At 41.7% G+C, this 21,332-nt stretch overlaps 1 protein-coding gene across 1 annotated transcript; it reads left to right on the top strand.

Moving 5' to 3' along the window:
- Positions 1 to 17,374: 17,374 nt before the first annotated feature.
- On the top strand, positions 17,375 to 20,643 carry NPVF (neuropeptide VF precursor). The gene is made up of 3 exons (XM_024755070.1): positions 17,375 to 17,512; positions 18,675 to 19,081; positions 20,592 to 20,643. Exons 1-3 carry the CDS (start codon positions 17,375 to 17,377, stop codon positions 20,641 to 20,643), a joined length of 597 nt encoding a protein of 198 aa, XP_024610838.1.
- The last annotated feature ends 689 nt before the right edge of the window (positions 20,644 to 21,332 follow it).

Genomic DNA, 21,332 nt, shown 5'->3' with positions numbered 1-21,332 from the left:
AGTCCATCTTTATCTTTTCAAAGATGGAAAAAAAAAAAAGGAAGAACGAAGGAAGGAAGGAGGGGAGGAAAATATGCCTAAACCACAATAAAATTTATAAGCTTGAAACTTAAAGAGTATATCAGAAAAATGTTTTAAATATTATAAATAAAAGGGCTAAAAGCACAATATAGCCTAATCTGCAATTCTTTTCATCTATAATGCTAGGTTTTTGAGGAAAAGTAAAAGGGTCTATAAATGTCATTTTTTTTCCTTTAACAGTTAAACAAAAGAAAATTCTGAGTTATGGACTGATAGTGAGTGTAGATAAGAAAAATATATCTGCTATGAATGGGTACTAGAATTTTTCATATACAGTAGACGACTCATGTCTATACAAGGGGAAAAAACAGACTAAATAACAGTCGATCTTGTATTTTTGGCAGACTAAATGATTAACCATTTCACATCAGAGTCAATCTCAATCTAATCAACTGTATGGGAATTAGTCACTATAATGGAAAAAGTACTTAACTCAGAAGGGTTCATTCATTAATCACATACCAACACCCCAGAGAGATAATTTTTCTGCTTAAGTTCCCAAGCTTTACTTACTCATTCATTCCTTCAGCAGTTATTTGTTGAACTCTTACAATGAGCCAGGTGTTCTGCAGGACACTGAGAGTAAAAACACACTCCTTAAAATAAAGGAAATTGTAGACTAGAGGGGGGAAATTAAAAATAAATAACTCATGATCTAAACACTGATATGGACTTGAAAAAATTGCTATGGGGGTAGGGGGCGAAGGGAAGAATTACATATTCATTCTAGGTCAAGTGGAGAAATCTTCACGGAGGAAGTGACATCTGAGTCAGAACTTAAAGGATGAATTGGAGTTCATCTCAAAGTTCCCAGTGAAAACCAAAGCTTAAAAATCGAGGAGGTGGGGTTTCCCTGGTGGCGCAGTGGTTGAGAGTCCGCCTGCTGATGCAGGAGACACGGGTTCGTGCCCCGGTCCGGGAAGATCCCACATGCCGCGGAGCGGCTGGGCCCGTGAGCAATGGCCGAGCCAGCGCGTCCGGAGCCTGTGCTCCACAAAGGGAGAGGCCACAGCAGTGAGAGGCCCGCGAACCGCAAAAAAAAAAAAAATCCAGGAGGTGGGCTTCCCTGGTGGCGCAGTGGTTAAGAATCCGCCTGTCAATGGGGGTACACGGGTTTGAGCCCTGGCCTGGGAAAATCCCACATGCCACGGAGCAACAAAGCCCGCGCACCACAACTACTGAGCCTGCGCTCTAGAGCCCGCAAGCCACAGCTACTGAAGCCCGCGCTCCTAGAGCCTGTGCTCCCCAAGAGAAGCCACCTTAATGAGAAGCACGTGCAACGAAGAGTAGCCCCCCCGCCCCGGATACAACTAGAGAAAGCCCGCGTGCAGCAACGAAGACCCAACGCAGCCAAAAAAAAAAAAAAATCGAGGAGTCCCAGTTTATGAACACCTCCACTAGGCCAGCATTTCCAAATGTGTTTATAGATCTTATTTGAAAAATAAGATCAAAAGAAAGTTAGGTCAAAAGAAAGTTAGGAATGCTAGAGTCTACTCATTAAATAATTTTCTTTACAGCAGGACTTCTCAACCTTTACACCCCAAAATGGATACCAACTAAATACATGAAATGATACCCCAAATGTTGACATTGGTTACTTCATGAGCGGAGAAATGGAATAGAATGAAACCAATGCACATCACGAATTTAAAGACATAGTGCAGTGATTCCAGGCTTAAGGAAAGCCCCCTCTTCCTTGTAGAACTTGAGGGTCTACTTGTCTGTGTACACAATTTATGTCTGTATTCATAGTCTGTACTTATGAATTTATTTTCATGCGTGTTTTGGGCTAAAGAAAAAGTGATTATATGCTCCACTAATGAACATTCGAATTTCTGCTGAAAAAAGCAGCAGTGAATCTTAACATTTATTATTACTGGCATTTATTATATTGGTATCAGCACTGCAATCATTCTCATTCCAAAAAGATTGTCATCGTCTTATAGGATTCTAGAGAGACTCAGCCACCATTTTGTGGGGTGTCAGTGTTAGAAGACTAGGAAACCCTGAGTAAGATGAACAATACACATGCATATGGTTGACAATTATGTACTAGATAACTAAATCAAATAGCAACCCAGAAATCACTTTTTTCCTTGTATAATGATCAACGAATAGATTAAGAATCAGATCTTCCCTTCATAGTCACTGCATGTATGAAATAGTATGTGTTGAATTATGCTTTTTCTATTTGTGAAAAAAAGTACGATGGAAGTATATTTTAAGGAACACTAAATATTAATAAAAAGGGGAAAATGCAAATGGTCTAGATGATGTAATTAAAGATGGATGACCCGGTGGGCCACTATTCCTGTGAACAAAACTTCAGAAACTGCAGGTAAAGAAAGACTTCAAGTCTCCCACGTGACACTATTTAAAGCATGTGCTGCCTGTATAATAGGCTGGAAAGGGACTATTCATTTGATGAAGGGAGACTTAGATCTATGACTTACATTATCATGATGAATCCTATATTAATATTAAAGTTCTATCCATCACATTGGAAATTTCCCTAGAGGGTTTTTAACATTTCCCTGGTGACTGCCTTAATATGTAAATCAATGCCATCCTGAGAGGCCAGAGCAGAATCTCTGCTTATAACTTTTTCTACATTACATTTTTTCCCCACTTTATTTCTATGCAAATTGAGTCCTTTTTAGTTTTAGAAAAAAGTTGCCCTCTCTTCGGATAATCCGAGTTCATACTGCTCTCATTCAGCCATTCCATATGGTTTCCTATTTCCCTTTTCTTTGCTGATAGTAAAATTAGCAGCAGTAAGAGGTCTTCTCTGTAGGCTTAGGAAACTTGACTCAAGCTGTTAGTACAAGCAATAAATGCTGGCCAGCTTATGTTTTGTAGCCTGTAAAATGTTGGAAACTGTAGTTCAGATTCTTTGGTCAGTGGCCACAGTCTTCAAAGGTCATATTTCATCAAAATCACTTCAGCAACTGCTGTTCAACATGCCTGTCCAAAGAGAGAGAGAGGGTGATGCAATCAGATCACGTGGGAAAGGAGTTAGTCTCTCGGTACTAATTTGCAGTGTGTTAGGAACAACGCTGCCCCAGGTTCTCAGGTGTAACAATAAGCTCGGGATCTCCTTGACCCTAATTATAAGACGCTCCAAGGTGAACTGCATTTGAGATTTGGAGTGGGGGTGAAGGAGAAGAATAACAGGCCAAGAATCATTCACTAGGCCTGATTCCTTCTTCTGTGCCAGAAAGGAAACCTAGAAGATAAAAATCCATCTTCTACCAACCTTCCAGTTATGCTCTCCTCACTCCCAGGCTGCACCCCACCTTCTCTTCCTCCAGCCCACAGTGAACTCTAGAATAATAGCAGCAGTGGTAGCAGCAACTAGTACGCAACCCTTTGGGGGAACTTTCTGGGCTGATGACTCAGCCAGCCCTGCAGAGCATTTGCTCAACTTTTTCTCCAAATGGGCTGGTCAGAACCTTTGACTGGACCACTGAACAGAGAGCACGTGGACACTGAGTGGCTACCTTTCACCCCACAGCTTAATTTTATTCCAGATGTAGCCAACTGACATCACCCTCCCCAACTCCCTTTTCACAATTTACACCTCAGAATGCTTCCCAGGTGTACGCCCTCTGCCCAGGCTCTCTCTCGAGGGAGAGGGGTCACCATAACTCAGGGGATCCTGAACTCTCTTTACTGTTATGTAGTTAGAGGAGAGCGCTGTGGAACCAAACACTCAGCCTCTTAGATGGAGAGCATCTACTGCCAGCAATGGAAGGGAGAAATTACCTGGCAGATTTTTCATTTGAAAAACTTTATAAATTTTTAAATCTTACTCTTTCGGAATGAGCCATAAATGGGTCAAATGATACAGAATAGTAAAATGGATGTGATATGAATTCTTTATAATTATGGAAATGGCAGCCTCCTTATTGGTTACGAGTCACGTAACATGTAATCCCCGTCTTGGGTTATTAATAATGGATACACAGTTATCAAATTGTTTTAATGAACACTTCTGAAATACTTTCTGTCACTAAAAGCAAATATTTTATTGTAGACAGATATGGTTGTAGGATTGAACTAGGATATCCCATTATTACTACTTCTAATTTAGTGTAAACACTGTCAAAAAAAATGACAGAGAACAATGAAGCTAATTACCAAAGAATATATGCCTATATTTGGAATTATACACAAGAGTCTTATTTTTACTGTCTCCAAAATAAACACTCCTTGCTGATCTCTACGTCGTTCATTATATAAGGAGAGGAAATTTTGGAGTGTTTCCAAGGAAGACTACCCAAGGATCAGGCAAAGAATGGTAAATCTGCCTAACTTAATAGAAAAATAAACTTTCTTGCTCAGAGGGCAATGAACCATTCTACTTTGGGTCACAGAACTCACCTGACCTTAGTAAACTCAGTGCAAAGAAATGAAACAAGCCAGTATCACATAGCAGCATAAAGGGTGTGAAACATTTAGGAAAGAGGACAATTTAGGGACCAAACCATCTGGTCCTGAAATTCTCAGGACAGTACTTCATATCTGGTACTGAGCATAATGCTGGAATCAGGAGTGCCTCCAAATGCCAAAGAGGAACACTTGAGCCAGGGCTCTCACCTGCCAGGGGAGAAAGGGAATCTTACAGGCTCTCAAAGTTGGCACCGCTTTTCATGGATATATGGAGAAATAGCTGGGAATTGTGCCCTCGGCTGCCCCTGGGGAAGGAAGATCTAGAATTTATTTTGTTTTGTTTTGTTTTTATCATCAAAGCCCCAAACGAGCCACAGAAATATCACACAAGAACAGCTGCTTGCAAAAACAAAGATCTAGACAGCAGCAATGAAAGCACTGTCTGCTGGTATCACTGGGCTAGGATAAAGACCTCCTCAGCACCTTTAGAGAGGAACAGAAATAGCCACACCATCACAGGATGGTTAAGATGCCCTTTGACTGCATGTCAGAACTAGTTTTTCATCAGCTTGGGAAGTAGTTTTCCTCTGCAAAGTGAATTGGATTTAGGGAGAGAAGAGTCCAGATTCTCCCTTATACTCTGTCTTTCCTGCTCTTTTGAACACCTACTGTACTGTCTTCCCAGTAGTACCACCCACCCCCAGCTCTTCCACAGGTTTGCAATTGGATCTTCTATGTTAGGGCAGTGTGACCCACCCTGGCCACAAATGACTGGTTCAGGATGGGGTACCTTACCTAGACCGGGCCAATCATAATCTTTCCCTGGCATGTTGAATCTGGAACTCAGACGAGGCAGTTTCTCATAGGGTGGCTGAAACTGAGGATGTGTAAACTCAGAAGTTTTGGCAAACAGATAGAGAAGCAGAGATCAAGACAGCGGTAGGAGGGAATAATGAAGCTGATGCACAGAGAGAAGAAACGAGGATGCAGGAGAAAGTCCTGATGGTGATTTGAATCCTAGGCTCCAGATGTTCTATAGGCCCCAGTCTCATTCATAAGACATCCCAGTATCCTCATAATAAATTCCCCATTTTGTTTAAACACATTAGAAATTTTAGTAATATGCAACAAAGGATTTGAGTAATCTCTCAGGTAAAGGAGAGCCTAGTTTTGCCGCTGTCCTCAATAATGAAGGCCTCAACTACAAAACACTTACACAAACAGGAAACCACTCAGGAGGCAGGGAGGTCCAAAGTGAGCCCACAGTGAGTTTTCTTCTATTCCATCTCTCACCACGCCCTGCTTAGCCTGTGTATCAGGGACTGCCTAGGATTATAGGACTCCTTCCCCCCTGGATATTTTAATCCAAATGAGATCAGGTCAAGATATTCATTAAGGAAAGTTTTAAAGAGATAACTTTAAATAAACTTCAGCCTAAAGTATATGAAAACATAGGAAGGGCGATTCTACTGCTCTTGACGTAGAGGTTGGGGAATGGGGCACAGACAGAGGAGGTATTTATTGGAAGATCCACATTGATGCTTCTAGACCATGGATCATTGGCTACTGCTATCATTAAATCAGAAGGGGCTCCACCAGGGCCCATCAGCCAAAGCCCACTATTCTTAAACTGCTCTGGGTCATTCAAGCCTGTATTTATAATCGGCTATTGTCCCTAGAGATGGTATGCCTGCTTGTGCATCTAAATATATTCTGAAACCTTTCCTAGCTTTGTCTGTTTTCTTTACTATAGGTACTCAAAAAGGAAATACCTGATTTCTCAAATTCACCTGGTACAAAACCCAGTTTAGAATTAAATCCAGTTGATATTTAATAGGATTAGGTTAACACTTATTTAGTTCATTTAACCTCCATAAGTATAGAATTTTCTGTCTAGATCTCCCCTTTTACAATGAGAAGATTACCAGAAAATCTTCTCCTTTAATTAAATTTATACCCAAAGTCACTGTAGGTTTAAAAGTATGTTTTTAAGTGTCCCCTCCAAATACAACTATTTGGCTGAGGGCTTTTCTATTTGCTTGCTCAGAATTGGTTGCATTTTATATGTCATGGACCTGACTGAGTTTAGCCAGCAAAACTGCCATGCAGTAATTCCTGGCTATGTCATGGACACATCCCTTTGAGGGTCCAATGAAACCAGTGTTGAAGAGAAGTGTAACCCCCTTCTCAGTGATGAAGTCCAGCCAGTGTAATCCAGGGGCCCACTGGTATGAGGTACTCACATGAGCTCAGACCTAGAGCAAAGAGGCAGGAAGTATGGCCAAAGCCAAAGGACTGGTAACAGAAAAGAATAAAGTCCAAATGCCCGTGTGTTAGTGCAAGCGTGGTCAGAGCCAGGCCAGCTTCTACTCAGAACCAAGGCAATTGCATGGCTCCTGCAGACCTTGTGGGAGCTCTCACCAAGAGCCCACAGGAGCACAGAAACCACGTGACCGCCAATCAGGAAGAAAAAAATAAAGGAACAACAATCAATTCATATGCATATTTCAATTCACCCCCTTTTCATTTTTTTCCATCAGAGATGAAAGAGCATCTAGGAGGGTCCATTTGAATGATGATGCTAATTTTTATTGGTCACCCATCTGTCCTTATTCCTCTGTTTGAGATGAGAAACAGTTGTCTTTTTAAATACCCTCCAAAACCCACATCCGTGTAGGTTTAAGCGACAGATTTCCTCCCCAGTGAAGGTGTGGCCAGGATAGTGGAAAAAGTCAGCCTAAGGATTAGGCTAGGTCCTTCCTAAGCTATTCAAAGTCTCACACTTTCTTTTTATTAAAGCAAATTATTATTTGAAGAACACATTCCACATTTTGGAGCAGAATCCTTCAAAACAAAGATAAAACAAAAAAACCCAAGATATTGAAAAAGCACACACTTTGTAAGAAACTAAATTCTTCTGCTCAGGTTAGAAAAACAAGATGGCTGCTTGCTTATTTTAAAAATATCAAAAGACAAGATTGGCCAAAAACAGAGAAAAAAAAAAGAAATCCCACTAAAGGTCTTGGTTTCCATTACCTATATTTGTATAAATGCTATGTGCTGTTTTAACTAAACATCTGGCCTTTGTCCCTCATGTAGAGAATTCGTAGTTTTCTTGACACTTTGGCAAGAGGTACCACAACCCCCTGCCAGGCTAGTAAAAATCACACATTTTTCCTGCAAGGGAAAAAATGTCAATAAAAATGAAACATTAAAAAACATAAAAGCTCGAGTTGGAAGGCCTTGCTGAGGAGAGTTTGCTTCCTAATCAGCCTTGCACAATTGCTTTAAATTATTTTTAAACAGTACCACACCATATCGTTTGAAAGATCTAATACTGATACTGCAAGTTTGTTCAATGTATTGTTCTAAAATACGTCCTTTAAGGCTTCCCTGGTGGCGCAGTGGTTGAGAGTCCGCCTGCCGATGCGATGCAGGGGACACGGGTTCGTGCCCTGGTCCGGGAAGATCCCACATGCCGCGGAGCGGCTGGGCCCGTGAGCCATGGCCGCTGAGCCTACGCGTCGGGAGCCTGTGCGTCCGGAGCCTGTGCTCCACAACGGGAGAGGCCACAATAGTGAGAGGCACACGTACCGCAAAAAAAAAAAATTTTTTTTAAAATAAAAAATAAAATACGTCCTTTAGATATAGCGACCTTGCCATTTAATCAACCTTCTAGAATAAATCATGTGAATTAATTTTTACAAATATTTAATGTCTATTCTTGTATTCTACAATTTGACTCTTTAAGTTATTTCAACCAGAATTGAATTTCAACTGCTTTTACTAAAGGAATAATCTTTGTCTCACATTCACATCGGCACCTTCCAAGGCCCTGGCATTGTAATCTGTCATCGTAAACACAGAAGTAAATACAACCCTGCTACCGAAATATGACAAGCTCATTATAACAAGCCACTCATAAATCTTGAAACAAAGGCACCACCACACATTTTAAAAATAGTAATTTTACACAATTTGCATAGGGATATTTTTGTTTGGAACCAAGGCAGGTATTTCTTTCTCTTTGCACACATAATACTGAAATAAATTATACAGTAATACCACCACCCACCTCTAAAGAGGGCCAGATATTAGTTAACAAATGGCTGCAAAATACTTCGCAAACATGAAATGCAAAATAAGACTATAATAGCCATCAATTCTTCTGCATAGCATAACAACTGGATTATGCTTAGAGAGAAAGGAAGAAATAAACAGTGTAAAAAGGCAAGTGCCTGGAAAGTAAATGGCTGGGTTGAGGGTAAGAAGAAGGGCTCTATAATGAGGTTCCTCTGGATATTAAAATTCATTACCTCTTTGGTAGATCTTGCCACGGCCTCAGGGGGCCTGGATCAATGTGTGGAGTGAGCTGGCCCTTCTATATAAAGATTTAAATAAAAACATACAGCCCATGGCACAAAAACAGTTTCCTATTTGAAATGTTTTACTAGGAGTTCAGATAAACCAGAGCCTTACAAAGTCCTAAACCCAAAACAAGTCAGCTCACTTCCTGATTGATGGAAATGATTTGTCCCCAACTCTAACTGCCTGCCAGAGGTTAGGGTGCAGCTAGTGGGTGTGGACAAATAATAAGCAATCAGAACCCTCTTCTGTGCTCAGCCAGTGGGTCTAAGAAGTCTGCCTAGTGAGAGACCCTGAAGCATCATCAGGAAGCCCTCCTTGGGGCTGTGCAGTCCCCTTTCACACCCTTCCTCGTGTTTTGGCCCATCAACACAGCAGGATCCATCAGGACATATTGAACTTATCAAGCTGCATGCTCCACTATGACAGAATAAACCTAAGTTCACATTCAACCTACCTATCCCTGACGGTCCATGTAGAGGTCTCAGTCTGGGAAAGCCCTCGATGCGAATCCTCAGCAAGAGAATGTTAAGATGTTATGGTTTCAGAATAAGCCACAAACTTAAGGTCTAAAAATATATGTCTCGGGCTTCCCTGGTGGCACAGTGGTTGAGAGTCCGCCTGCCGATGCAGGGGACATGAGTTCGTGTCCCGGTCCAGGAAGATCCCACATGCCGCAGAGCGGCTGGGCCCGTGAGCCATGGCCACTGAGCCTGCACGTCTGGAGCCTGTGCTCCGCAACGGGAGAGGATACAACAGTGAGAGGCTCGCGTACCGCAAAAAAAATTTTTTTAATTAAAAAATATATATAAGTCTCAGTAAAGAGAAAACTCTGGTCGGTGGCCAAAACCAGGAAAAATAAGTAACAAGCAACTTCAGTTTTAACTCCTATTCCCAATACTAATGAAAAATTTATTCATTTATTTAGAAATAAAATTTTCTGAGCATCTGTGAGATAGACAATAGAAATACTCCTATGATCTGCACAAGCAAGGTCCCACTCTCACACAATTTACAGAGCAGCAGAAGAGGAGACAAGAAACAGGGCAAGTCAGTGAAAGGAGCCATTGACGGAACGCGAAGTCAGAAGAGTCTTCTCCCAACGTAGGATGCCTCAGCTGAGACCCAAACAACGAATCGGTGTAAGAAGGACAGAGGGGAGTGGATACATACCCCATGCACAGGAAAATCCTGGGCAGAGGCCTGGAGGCAAGAGAAACCTCATCCATTTGGAAGAACAGAAAGAAGTTAGTCATAAAACAGAGTTGGTAGGGAGTGGTGAGAGAGAATGCTGGAGAAATAAGCAGAGAACAGGTCCTAGAGAGTGGGCTTAGGGATTCCGAGGGAAGTGGGAAACCATTGGAAGATATTAAGGAAGAAATCATAAATATATTGTATTATAAAAATTTTTCTGATTGTGTGGTGGAGGAAGAACTGGAGAGGACAAAGACAAAGGTCTAAGCAAGAGAAAACGATGAACTGAGTAAAAGCAATGGGGATGGAGACAAATGAACAGCTGTAAGAGCTATCTAGAAGTTAGGAGATAACAGCCTTGATTGGGCAGACCAGCATAGGGAGTAAGTGTTCAGACTGCTTGCATTCAATCCTGGATCTGCCACCTATAGGGAAAGTTACTTACTCTTTCTGTGTCTTAGTTTCCCTTTCCGTAGAATAGGAACAATAATGGTACCTGCTCACGGGATTATCATGAAAGATAAAGAAGCTAATTCACAAAGTGCTTAACAGCACTTTAACAGAACAGTTCCTGGCACATGACAAGTAGTCAAAAAATATAGGCCATTATTATTGAGTGCAATAGCTCAAAACTAGAAACAACACAATTAACTGTAGACCATGATGCGGAAGACCCAACAGTCTGTTGGGGTGACCCAACAGACTTCTCTACTATCCACACCTTCTCCAATACAGGCTAAATTCCAGTCAGTTTGTCCTTCCCTTGGATACTCTCCCTTGGCCCTCGAGTATTCTTTACCCCTTTATAGCTAATCTCCTGTCATAACTAGTAATTCCCTATATTAACCATTTCCTATTCAAATTGCTGTGTGTTTTCTGTCTTCTGATTGGACCCTGACAAATACAGTAACTATTCACTGAAATGGAAAACAGGAGGAGAGACAGGTATTGAATGGATAAATTCCATTTTGGATATACTGGACTTGATATGCTTGTGGGACATCCCACCAGCACTGTCTGGTAGGAAGCTAAGTATCTGGGGTTTCCAAAGCTCAGAAATGTCCAGGATGGAGAGAAAAGCTTAGAAGGGAGTAGCCTTAAGTTCTCTAAAGTCTTAGTAAATGAAGCATGTGTGGAAATGCCACACGTCAGGAAGACAGATTTATTTTTGTATGCTCATATGTCTCATCAAGAATCCCTAAATGTGCTATGTATATGGCAGTGCATTTCATCCAAAGATTTATGGTGATTTCGTATTATGTATGTTAGGTAATGTTCTCTTATACCTGTTAACATTTTCAAAGCTAATGGAAGATGTAGTTGAAAAGAGCCAAGCCCTATATTAATAAGATTAGAACTCTAATTATACTCTAAACTTGGAAGTGTAAACCCAGTCGAGGCAAGGGAGTAATTAGTCACATCAGCTACTCTGGATACTGACTGCAGTCAGAAAAATTAATTGATGTGCCAAAACCCCAAGTAGCAGCACTGAAAACTGGTGAACTGCTAAAGTTTGAAACAACTACATACAAGCATGTTTTAAAAGAGACCCAGGCTGATCCATTCCACTTTTTCCAGAGTCTGAACTCAGCCAACGTAACTTGCTCCTTGCTTCACCCATTTCTCAAAAGTTTGGATCTACTGACCACAATAAACAGGAAGTTCCATCAGCAGTTTGCAAAGGAACAATTTGGAAGAGAAATGTATTAAATCCTCAGGGAAATTAAACCCAAATAATCCAATAACAACATTACAAAATTAACATTAGACTATGAATTGAATTAATTGCCTCCTGCTGTGGGGATTCATGGCTACCAGAGTCCAAAATAAATGAGACCAGTGACGTCAACTGCCTTAAGAGAGGCCACAGGCAAGTGAGACCTTGGGGTACCCAAGAGTTTACCCACAATTGTTTTTCAACTTTCTGATTTATTCTGTAGATCTTTAATAGAGAGAAAGGTCTTCACTTCTGCCCATCTCATAGCTCAAATTATGGTAGGTTAGTGAGAGAAGCTAGAGGTGGTACAATTCTTGACATAAAAGGTGCAATTTTACGACTTGCTCTTTTGTGAATTCACCTCTAAGTGCCTGTATCTAGAAGTAGCTGGAGTGTTGGAAATCGATCAGTGCAAGGTCTTTTTCTCCTGAGAGGGCTGAATGGAGAGGTGGGAACAAGTAATGATTTCTCTAGAACCTAGGCAGTCTAGTGATAAAGGAGGTCTTTAAGAATACCACTTAGGGACTTCCTTGGTGGCACAGCGGTTAAGAATCCGCCTGCCAATGCGGGGGACATGGGTTCGAGCCCTGGTCCGGGAAGATCCTACATGCTGCGGAGCAACAAAGCCTGTGCACCACAACTACTGAGGCTGCGCGCTAGAGCCCGTGAGCCACAACTACTGAGCCCACGCGCCTAGAGCCTGTGCTCCACAAGAGAAACCACCACAATGAGAAGCCCACGCACCTCAACCAAGAGTAGCCCCCGCTCGCCACAACTAGAGAAAGACCGGGTGTAGCAACAAAGATGCAAGGCAGCCAAATAAATAAATAAGCAAATGAATAAGTAAACAGAATACCAGTCAGCTGCTCCAAAAGAGACCTGCTCTGGCATTTCAGTAAATAAGCATTTATTTCTGTAAATTCTTTTCTTATGCCATGATGTCCGTGCGCCTGTGGCAATGCGAGATTACCTGTTGTGGTCCAAGCGCAGGTCGGAAAAGAATTTCCAGACACAAGGCAGAATGTAAGGAAGACAGAGTTTATTAAAGAGAAGGGTCACTGCAAGAACAGTGGGCCGACTTCCTGGTAGCCAGGGAAAGTCGACCCCCTTTGTGGGCTAGTAGCCAACTTTTATAGCCTCAAGACAAAGAAAATTCCTGCTGGCAGGATGGCATTAGGTGATTGGTCAGGATGCTATAAGGTTGCTACATGGTGAATATTTTACTTGATATGGAGACGGGGGGCTGTCCAGTTTAGATCAGGAGAGCCCATGGCAACAGTTGTTATGGGGGATTGGTTAATTCTAGAGTTTTTGTCCTGTGTCCTTGATGTAGGGTGTCCTTGATGCAGGGATCCACATTCTCCCCTCTTTTCATTTATGGGCCAAATCTTTGGCCCCTTAATACCCCGTTCATGACTGACTATCTACCTATCCCCATCTCCGGCCAGAGGAACCCAGGTTATTGGGGGAAAGGGCAATGACCGTTCCTAGCTTCTTCCTGTTGGACAGGGGCATCATAGGGGTCCTGGGTTCCCGATACCCGCTCTCTGTCAGGGTGTATTTACGGAGGGAGATGAGAGCCCGCGGAATGATAAGGCGGCTTGCTCCAACATAGTCCGTGTGCCAACTGGCTGGTATCCTTGTTGTAGCACCATCTGGAATTGAATCTTTTGAACCCGTTGGGAGATGAACTTAGATAATGTGTTCATATGCAGGGTCCAAACAACAAAACAAAGGCTATCAGGATTAATGGTCTCAACAAGGGAAACAGCCATGTCCATATCTGGATCCCCATAGAGGAGAGGAAGCTGGAAAGCCAGCTGGGGCTCTGTTCTGCTCTCTCTTTTAAATCTTCTGTTAATTTGATCTTTTTCTTTAGACTCTGAAGGTCTTCTTCAACCTGGCCAGAGGTATGAACATAGAAGCAGCCTGTCTCACTCAGTAGGGCACAGACACCTCCCACCTCAGCTGTTATAACATTAAGGGCCCTCCTATTTTGTAAAAGCACCTCGGCCAGAGAGCCTAGGGCTGACTGCTGTTCCTCAATGGCTGCTACTGTAGCATTCCAAGATTCCTGGACCATGATGGTGAGATGGAGAACGCTCCTCTCTAAGAGGGGTATGCCTGCAAACCAAAGAGCCCTCTAAAGACGCCGTGTATTATTTCAGGCAGTTCAAGAACTGGGTTATCATAAGCATGTCCCCCCAATCAGTGGTTTGTTTTTGTCTCTCCCAGACAGGTCTGAAGGCCTCCTCGAGGAAGGACCCAAGGTTGGGAATGCCTAAGGAAGCTAAATCCTTTGTAGTCATAATGATCACCGCTGGGACCACCACAGTAATTGTGCAGGAGCCCCTCCAAAGTGTGGGAAGATCCATACAGACCCTGTTACTGCATAGAAATGAAAATCTGGTGTACCTCAAGGATACCCCTGCTGTGGGTCCCCAGAGCCAGGCCCTGACGTTTTGGGAGTCTTCCTCTGGAAATAGACTGGGGTCCCATGGCCTAGGATTACATTGGGAAGGCCAAGCACCGAGGAAATAATCATCTATCCATAAAGGGGAGAAGCCAGGCTCTGACTGATTATGAGTGTGATGGGGGGACTGGCATAACAAATTTCTAAATATTAGTTGAATTATGTTATATTTTGGAGGAAAGTCTTGTCGGGAGGTTAAACTAAGTAAGTGTCGGGTGGTCACACCGATCCCCACATATTTAGTTCCCAGGGCCGAGCAATTTATGGATATATGGTCTTCATTAATATATTTCTTAGTCTCACTTTTCCTTGAATTTCCCCAATACAAAGTGAAATTACCCTCATGTACATCATATTTATTTTCCTCTGACCAGGGATTACACTCCAGGCTAATTTCTGATTAAAATTGAGGGTGTAGTTACAAAGAGAGTCATTTAGCTAGCCCAAAATGGGTCCCCATCCATCCAGGTTTTGGAAACAGAGCTGTGACTCGTCTGCCCAAGCTTGGGCTAATGCCCATATCCTGTTTTTCTCTTCATGAGTACAAGTGGTCAGGACTATGTGAATGGCTTGCCAGGTCAGGTCAAAGGCTATAGTGAGGGCCTGAAATGCCTTAATAAAAGTGGTGGGATCCTGACTGAAGGAACCTAACTTGTTTTGAATTTGGGAAAATGTCAGACATGGGAAAGGGAAAATGGACTCTAATAATGCCCATGTCTCCATTTGCTACTTCCCTTAGGGGAAGCATATTAGAACCTGTTTCCTGGCGTTGGGCAGTTCTTGATATTGTGTGGGGAGAGGGGGCTTTTGCCCCGATAAGGGGGTGCCTGTTGGGGAGCTGTGGGTTGAGGCGGGGGCAGGGGCTGAAGCAAAGGGGGTTGATGAGGTGGGGGACAGGAAAGGTCGAGTAGAGGGTCGTCTAGGAGATCTGCTGGAGAGGGAGACAGAGGGGGTCAGGGGGATAAGGCGGCAACAGAAAGACACATGCGGCATGAGTCCCTCAGCTCTGGATTCTGACTAAGGGCCATAAAGGTCTGGACATAAGGAACGTCTGAGTCCTTTCCTTGTTTCCGGCAAAAGAGATCAAGTTGGAGGATCGTGTTATAATTTAGTGTGCCATTAAGAGGCCATTGTTCTTGGTTCCCCAGTTTAAACTGGGGCCAACCCATGTTACAAAAGAAAATGAGCCTGTATGCCGTAGAATGGGGGTACTGAGAGTCACTGGCTGACAGAAAGGCATTCCCTTTGTCCCAGTGATCTCTCTGCGCAACTAAGGCACAAAATGGGCCGACCGTCCCAACAATCACGTCTTGACCATGAGAGGTGGCCCCTGAGCGTGTGGCTAAGGCACAAACCATGCAACTGAGGTATGAACCGTGCGACTAAGGCACCATGCAACTTGGGCAGGGAAAGAAAGAAAGGAGAGATTGCTGGGACCAGGACCCACCAGGCAACTCACCGTTTGGCAATCCCCTGAAACGTGAAAAGGCACTCTTGGGATGGCTCAGAGGCAACACCTAGGCTCCTGTAAGTGAATCCGGACCAAGAAAAAGGTGAAAGTAACAGAGAAGACAGGCTGAGGAATTCGCCTTGTAGTCCTGCCGGGAAGGCAGCGGCCAAGGGGAGGGGGCTCAGTGTTTTGCTTGAACCAATATGTGCCTCACGGTACATGGAAGTTGTCTTGCTGGCGGCAGACGCACTAACAGCCTGGTCTGTTCCGTGACCCCCTTATCCTTTCACAGGAGTCTTCAAACGGCAGGCGCCCTAATGGCTTTTAAATGCCTGACCCGTGCCCACACAATATCAATCGGCCCAGTCCTCAGTCAGAAGGAAGACAGAGGGACCCTCACCTGTTCTGGGCGGCAGTTACTGGGGCGAAGTGAGCCATGGAGACTTCAGAACACACCAGGGTGTAGCCCTGGCCAGAGTCCTCTGTTGCTTCCATGGCAACTTGCCTGTTCACAGAGGGTCCCAAGGCATGAGGAGAGGAGGTTGGGCAGGAGATCCCCCCAAGAGATGTCCCCGTACGGGCCACCAAACGGTTGTGGTCCATGCGCGGGTTGGAAGAAGAATTTCCAGACGCGAAGTGTTTTAGAAAAGAGTGAGTTTATTAGGGACAAAGAGCAGAGTTAGTGAGGGCCACTGCCAATACAGCGGGCCAACTTCCTGATAGACCAGGGAGAGCCGACTGGCTGTATCTGTAGCGCCCATCACTAACTCTGCTCTTTGTTCTCAATAAACTCACTCTTTTCTAAAATATTTCGTGTCTGGAAATTCTTCTTCCAACCCGTGCACGGACCACAACATTACCTAAATAATATGGGCCAGGGGAGCAACAAAATTAGCATGTGCGTGATTTACCAATCCTCTGCCAGGGTTCTTAAGGGGTTTGAGGTGGAAGGTAGGATGCGGCATCACCATAGAAATAAAATCCCGGTGATTTATACAGTTTTGCCAAATAAGGCCCACAGGGCAAATACAAAAAGCCTTGAGCTGCCTCCAGCCTCTCCTGAGACAGCCAGTTTGTCAAAATGCCAATCGCTGGGTCTTATGCACACCCTTCACGTTACAGTTGACATTTACTCCTGAAGCTTTTTAATAACCAAACAGCATTTTACAAAAAGTTAATTAATGGCATTTTATTTGGGTCTTGGAATTCTTTTCACACTTGTAATTTTATCTGACATTTTGAAAATACTACGCCTAACTCTTTTGTGTGGAAAAAACACTTTTTAAACAAAGCTAGCATGTATTGAATACATTTTTTTCCTTCTCCCAAGAATTGACGTAAACACCAAAAAGAAAATACTTCTTGTTTGAGCTCAGAGAAATGAAGCATTCTGTTTGGAATCTTAATGACGATGCCCCCAAACTTATCTAATTAAATGTTCCTTCATAATGAAGAAAATTATTTTCAAAGTTAATGAATTTGCAAGCAGAAACGTTGCTGTCTTCCTAGAATGAATTACCCACATTCCTTACATACATATTTCAGTTAAACACTAATTAATGTTGGCGCTTAAAACACGTGGGATTGAGTTCGCTGTGAAAGTGAACTTTCCTTTGTTTTTGGACAGGATAAAAAGACCACAATTTCCCTTCATATAGACATCGGGCTGCACATATAAACTTAATTCTAGATTTTGGACAAAATGGAAATTATTTCATCAAAACAATTCATTTTACTGACTTTAGCCACTTCAATCTTATTAACATCAAACATCTTCTGTTCAGATGAATCAATGATGCCCAATCTTCACAGCAAAAAGAATTATGACAAATATTCTGAGGTAAGTTTTTAACTCTATCTAACATGACTAGCATAAACTACTGAACATTTGTCCTGAGTCCAGTGCTTTTGTAAAGAGTAAGGAAGAAGTTTGTGTTTTGTTTTTTGTCACACTTCCGCCTTCGCATGGCAGCGTATGGCTCTAACTTGTATTTGGTAGCACAACAGCACACAGCTTGGCCTCTCACGACCATTTTAGTGCAGAGTTTGATACTTTGCAAGCATAAGGCGCATTAATTTTCGATTTGACTCAGAAGTTCACAGCTGTAATAAGTAGCTGCAGAAATAAGTACTGGATACATTTCAGCTGGACGTTTGAATTGTCTTTCTATATCAAAGCAAAATGTTTATCCCTAGATGGTGGAATTCCCTGTTATTTTTTTTTTTGTTCTCTATGCCTTTATAGAATTTCCCAAATTTGCTGAAATGAATAGGTATTACTTTTTACAATCAGAAAACAGTTATTTAAAAATCTTCACATGGACAAACTTTCATGGTAAAACTAAATCCAATTAAATATTTGCCGTATTTTAAGTGGTTGCTTTAAAGTTGGTATAGTAGTGGTGTAGTAACCCACAAACCAATCGGTGTTTTACTAATATAATTTACATACTGACAAAAATGCAATCAATTTCTTGAGAAATGCTTTTAGAGTGGAACTCTGAATATGAACAGGTAAAAAAGAAGTCTCCTCCAGCTGTACCCCAAAATGTGGCTAGCATCTCTGCTTTCATGAGCCCACCACTTTGGCTTTTAAAGAGGAGGGAAACAAGAGAAATGGAGAGGCAGTGGGAGGTGTCTCTAAAAGCAAAATATAAAAATCTATGACATAGTTCATAAACAACATGAATCAAAGCTGAAGGAGAATAACTGCAGTAAAATAAACTTTTGCCTCATTTCACTACTTCATTATGTTCTTGCTGCTCGAACACATTGCTGCGTTAATATTTTATAGTTGTCTTACAATAGTCCAGGGACGGTGAAACTAGATTGCTTTAAGAAGCTTAATACAAATTATTTATTTTAAAAATTCTACACATGAAAGCACAAACTTTGTTCATAGCTTTAATCCTACAGATTAAAGTCTGGATTTAACTTAATTTGGGGTTTAAATCCATTGCTTATAATAATAATGTTATTTTAATGGTTATTTCTAATTATAGCCTAGAGGAGATCTCTGCTGGGGAAAAGAAAGAAGTCTCAATTTTGAAGAGTTAAAAGACTGGGGTCCAAAAAACGTCATTAAGATGAGTACACCTGCAGTCAACAAAATGCCACCCTCAGTAGCCAACCTGCCACTGAGATTTGGGAGGACCGTGGAAGAAGAAAGAAGCACTGGGGCGATGGCCAACCCGCCTCTGAGATTTGGAAGCAATACAGAGGACAGCATCTCGAGACATGTTCCTAATCTGCCCCAAAGGTTTGGGAGAACAACAATAGCCAAAAGTGTCACCAAGACACTGAGTGATTTGCTCCAACAATCCATGCATTCATCACCTGCCAATGGGTTACTTTACTCCGTGACCTGCCAGCCCCAAGAAATCCAGAATCCTGATCAAAAGAACCTAAGGTAAATACTTGAATACCAATTAAAATGCATAGGCAGTTATGTAGAGCTAATCCAGAAAGTTTAAAAAGGCTTACGTGTTTTCGAAAGAAGTTTCTAAGAAAGTTAGATTTCTTGGAAGGCACAGGGAAATAAACACCTGTAAAGTGAGAGCTATAGAAGGTCAGTTATAATCATGACTACAGGTATGAAATAATGAGATAGCTTCCCCTAAGCCACATATGGGCATCCCTCTCATTACTCTACAGTCACTCACTAAGTAGTAACAGGCGATGACGGAATCGGGAATTCATGCCTATGACATATTATCCAACATTTGACCTCTCTAGCATAAAAGGTCCTGCATGAGGGAGTTGCCTGCAGGTACAAAGGACACCATCTCAATAACCCAGGTCTCAAATTCAGAAGATCTTTTTCCTCAACTTTAAATCAAAATTTATTTTTCCAGGATCTCATTTTATAAATAATTGCTGTTATTATAATCATTCTTTATACTGATACGTATTTATTGAATTATCTACTAGTACAAATCAGAGCACAAGCTACCACAAGAGGTTCAAAAATTTAATAAGCTACCTACCTATTATGTTCTAGTACAGAGCATATGTTAAAAAATTTTTTTATATAAAATTGAACCTGACCCTTTAGTTAAGACCTGAAGGAAATAAGGAGGCAGGTTGTGACATCTTATCAGTGAGAGCTTCTCAGAGCACTCCTGATTTATTTTTACCATGGTACTTATCCTCATCTGACATATTATATATTTAGGGTTCATCTTTTTTACTAGAATTTCAGTTCTATAAATCCCATAAGTTTTGTCCATTGTCGTATTCCCAATGCCTAGAACTGTCTGGCAGGTAGTAAGCCCTCAATATTTGATAGGATAAATGAAATGATATGAGAGGCACTAATAAGGTCTTACAGAGACTCAAAAAAAAAAAGAATGTTTCTTCATGTGGGAATCCAGGGATATTTCATGAGTTGGACTTTGAATGGTGACTCTATTTTGAACATTCAGAGACTAGAGGGAAGAGAGAGGGTATTTTCAGGCAAAGAGAGGAGTACGAGCAAAGGCACTAAAGCAAGGTGAGCCAAGAAGAGCTGGGGCTCAGTTTGGTGAGAAGAGGAAAGAAGACAAGAAGGGTGGGGTAAGAGCAGAGGGTGCAGATATTCAGAGCCACATAAAATATTCTGAATGTTGTTTATCAGGAAAAGGAGAACCACTGATGTTTCTGCTGAGGTCCTGAGATATTGTACAGGTAGAGGTTGGCAACTAATCAGATGTTGGGAGTGGGGTGGCGATGAGGGAGAGAGATGAGTCAACGGTAACATTGTCATTCGAAGTGCCCATGACAAATTCAGGATCCCATCAACATCTCACTCATTTCAAGTGCAACACAATTCAATGCAGGTATAATTAGGCAATTAGGGTCATGACCTGTATTTGCATATGCTTCCTTTTACATGCTATTGTTGTGATGGATGAGAATATTTTGTACTGCTTACATTTTAGGAGACTGGGATTGAAGAAAATAGATGATGCAGAATTGAAACAAGAAAAATAAGAAATCTGGAGCCTGTTCCTAAAGACGACATAAAGCTGTAACAACTCTGAGGTGACGACAACAAGGCATGAAGTCATTGCCCTCTCTTAATAGATTATCATTCACAGCAATTTTTCCTTCTCAGTACAGCTAATATATTGAAAGTTTTAAAAAAATGTAAAGAATATTGTAATGTAAAGATGAAATGAAAGATGAAGTAATTTTGTCTAAATAAAAAGAGCACTGAATATACTTAAGAAGCCTCTAGTAATGGGGAGAAGAGGAGAGAGAGAGACTGATTTGCCACACCGCTATTGTATGAACACAGTCACACTTAAGTAAAAAATTAAATAGAGGAGTAGCCTGGCAAATTTTATGATGAATATTAAATAATTTAACAGAATAACATGTTCGACAAATAAATGAACATGAATAATAAATTATTTACAAATATTTTTATACACCTATTTCTGCCATTGCATCAACTGTTAGTGAATCCGTGATAGATTGAAAAAATTTTTTAAAGAAAGACAAAAGAAAAAGGCAGTTATTAGATACCTAAGTGTCTCTTCTATCTATATCTGGAAATTTGCCTTCTGGTGTGTCTCTTTTCTCCTCACTTAATATTTCAAGTTTTTGATTTGCAGAGAAAATCTAATCACACTCTTAAAACTAACAATTTATAAACACAGTACACCACCACGCGAATG

This window comes from Neophocaena asiaeorientalis, unplaced genomic scaffold (assembly GCF_003031525.2).
Source record: "Neophocaena asiaeorientalis asiaeorientalis breed wild unplaced genomic scaffold, Neophocaena_asiaeorientalis_V1.1 scaffold36, whole genome shotgun sequence".
NCBI classification, from domain to species: domain Eukaryota; kingdom Metazoa; phylum Chordata; class Mammalia; order Artiodactyla; family Phocoenidae; genus Neophocaena; species Neophocaena asiaeorientalis.
Note: the sequence above shows the minus strand (reverse complement) of the source record. Positions and strands in the feature narration are given on the sequence as shown.

Excerpts from the sequence above, each read along its gene's own strand:
- NPVF (XM_024755070.1), top strand. The coding sequence starts at position 17,375 with ATGGAAATTATTTCATCAAAACAATTCATTTTACTGACTTTAGCCACT. Across the intron at positions 17,513-18,674 it reads ATTATGACAAATATTCTGAG|CCTAGAGGAGATCTCTGCTG; the intron begins GTAAGTTTTTAA and ends TTCTAATTATAG. Across the intron at positions 19,082-20,591 it reads CCTGATCAAAAGAACCTAAG|GAGACTGGGATTGAAGAAAA; the intron begins GTAAATACTTGA and ends CTTACATTTTAG.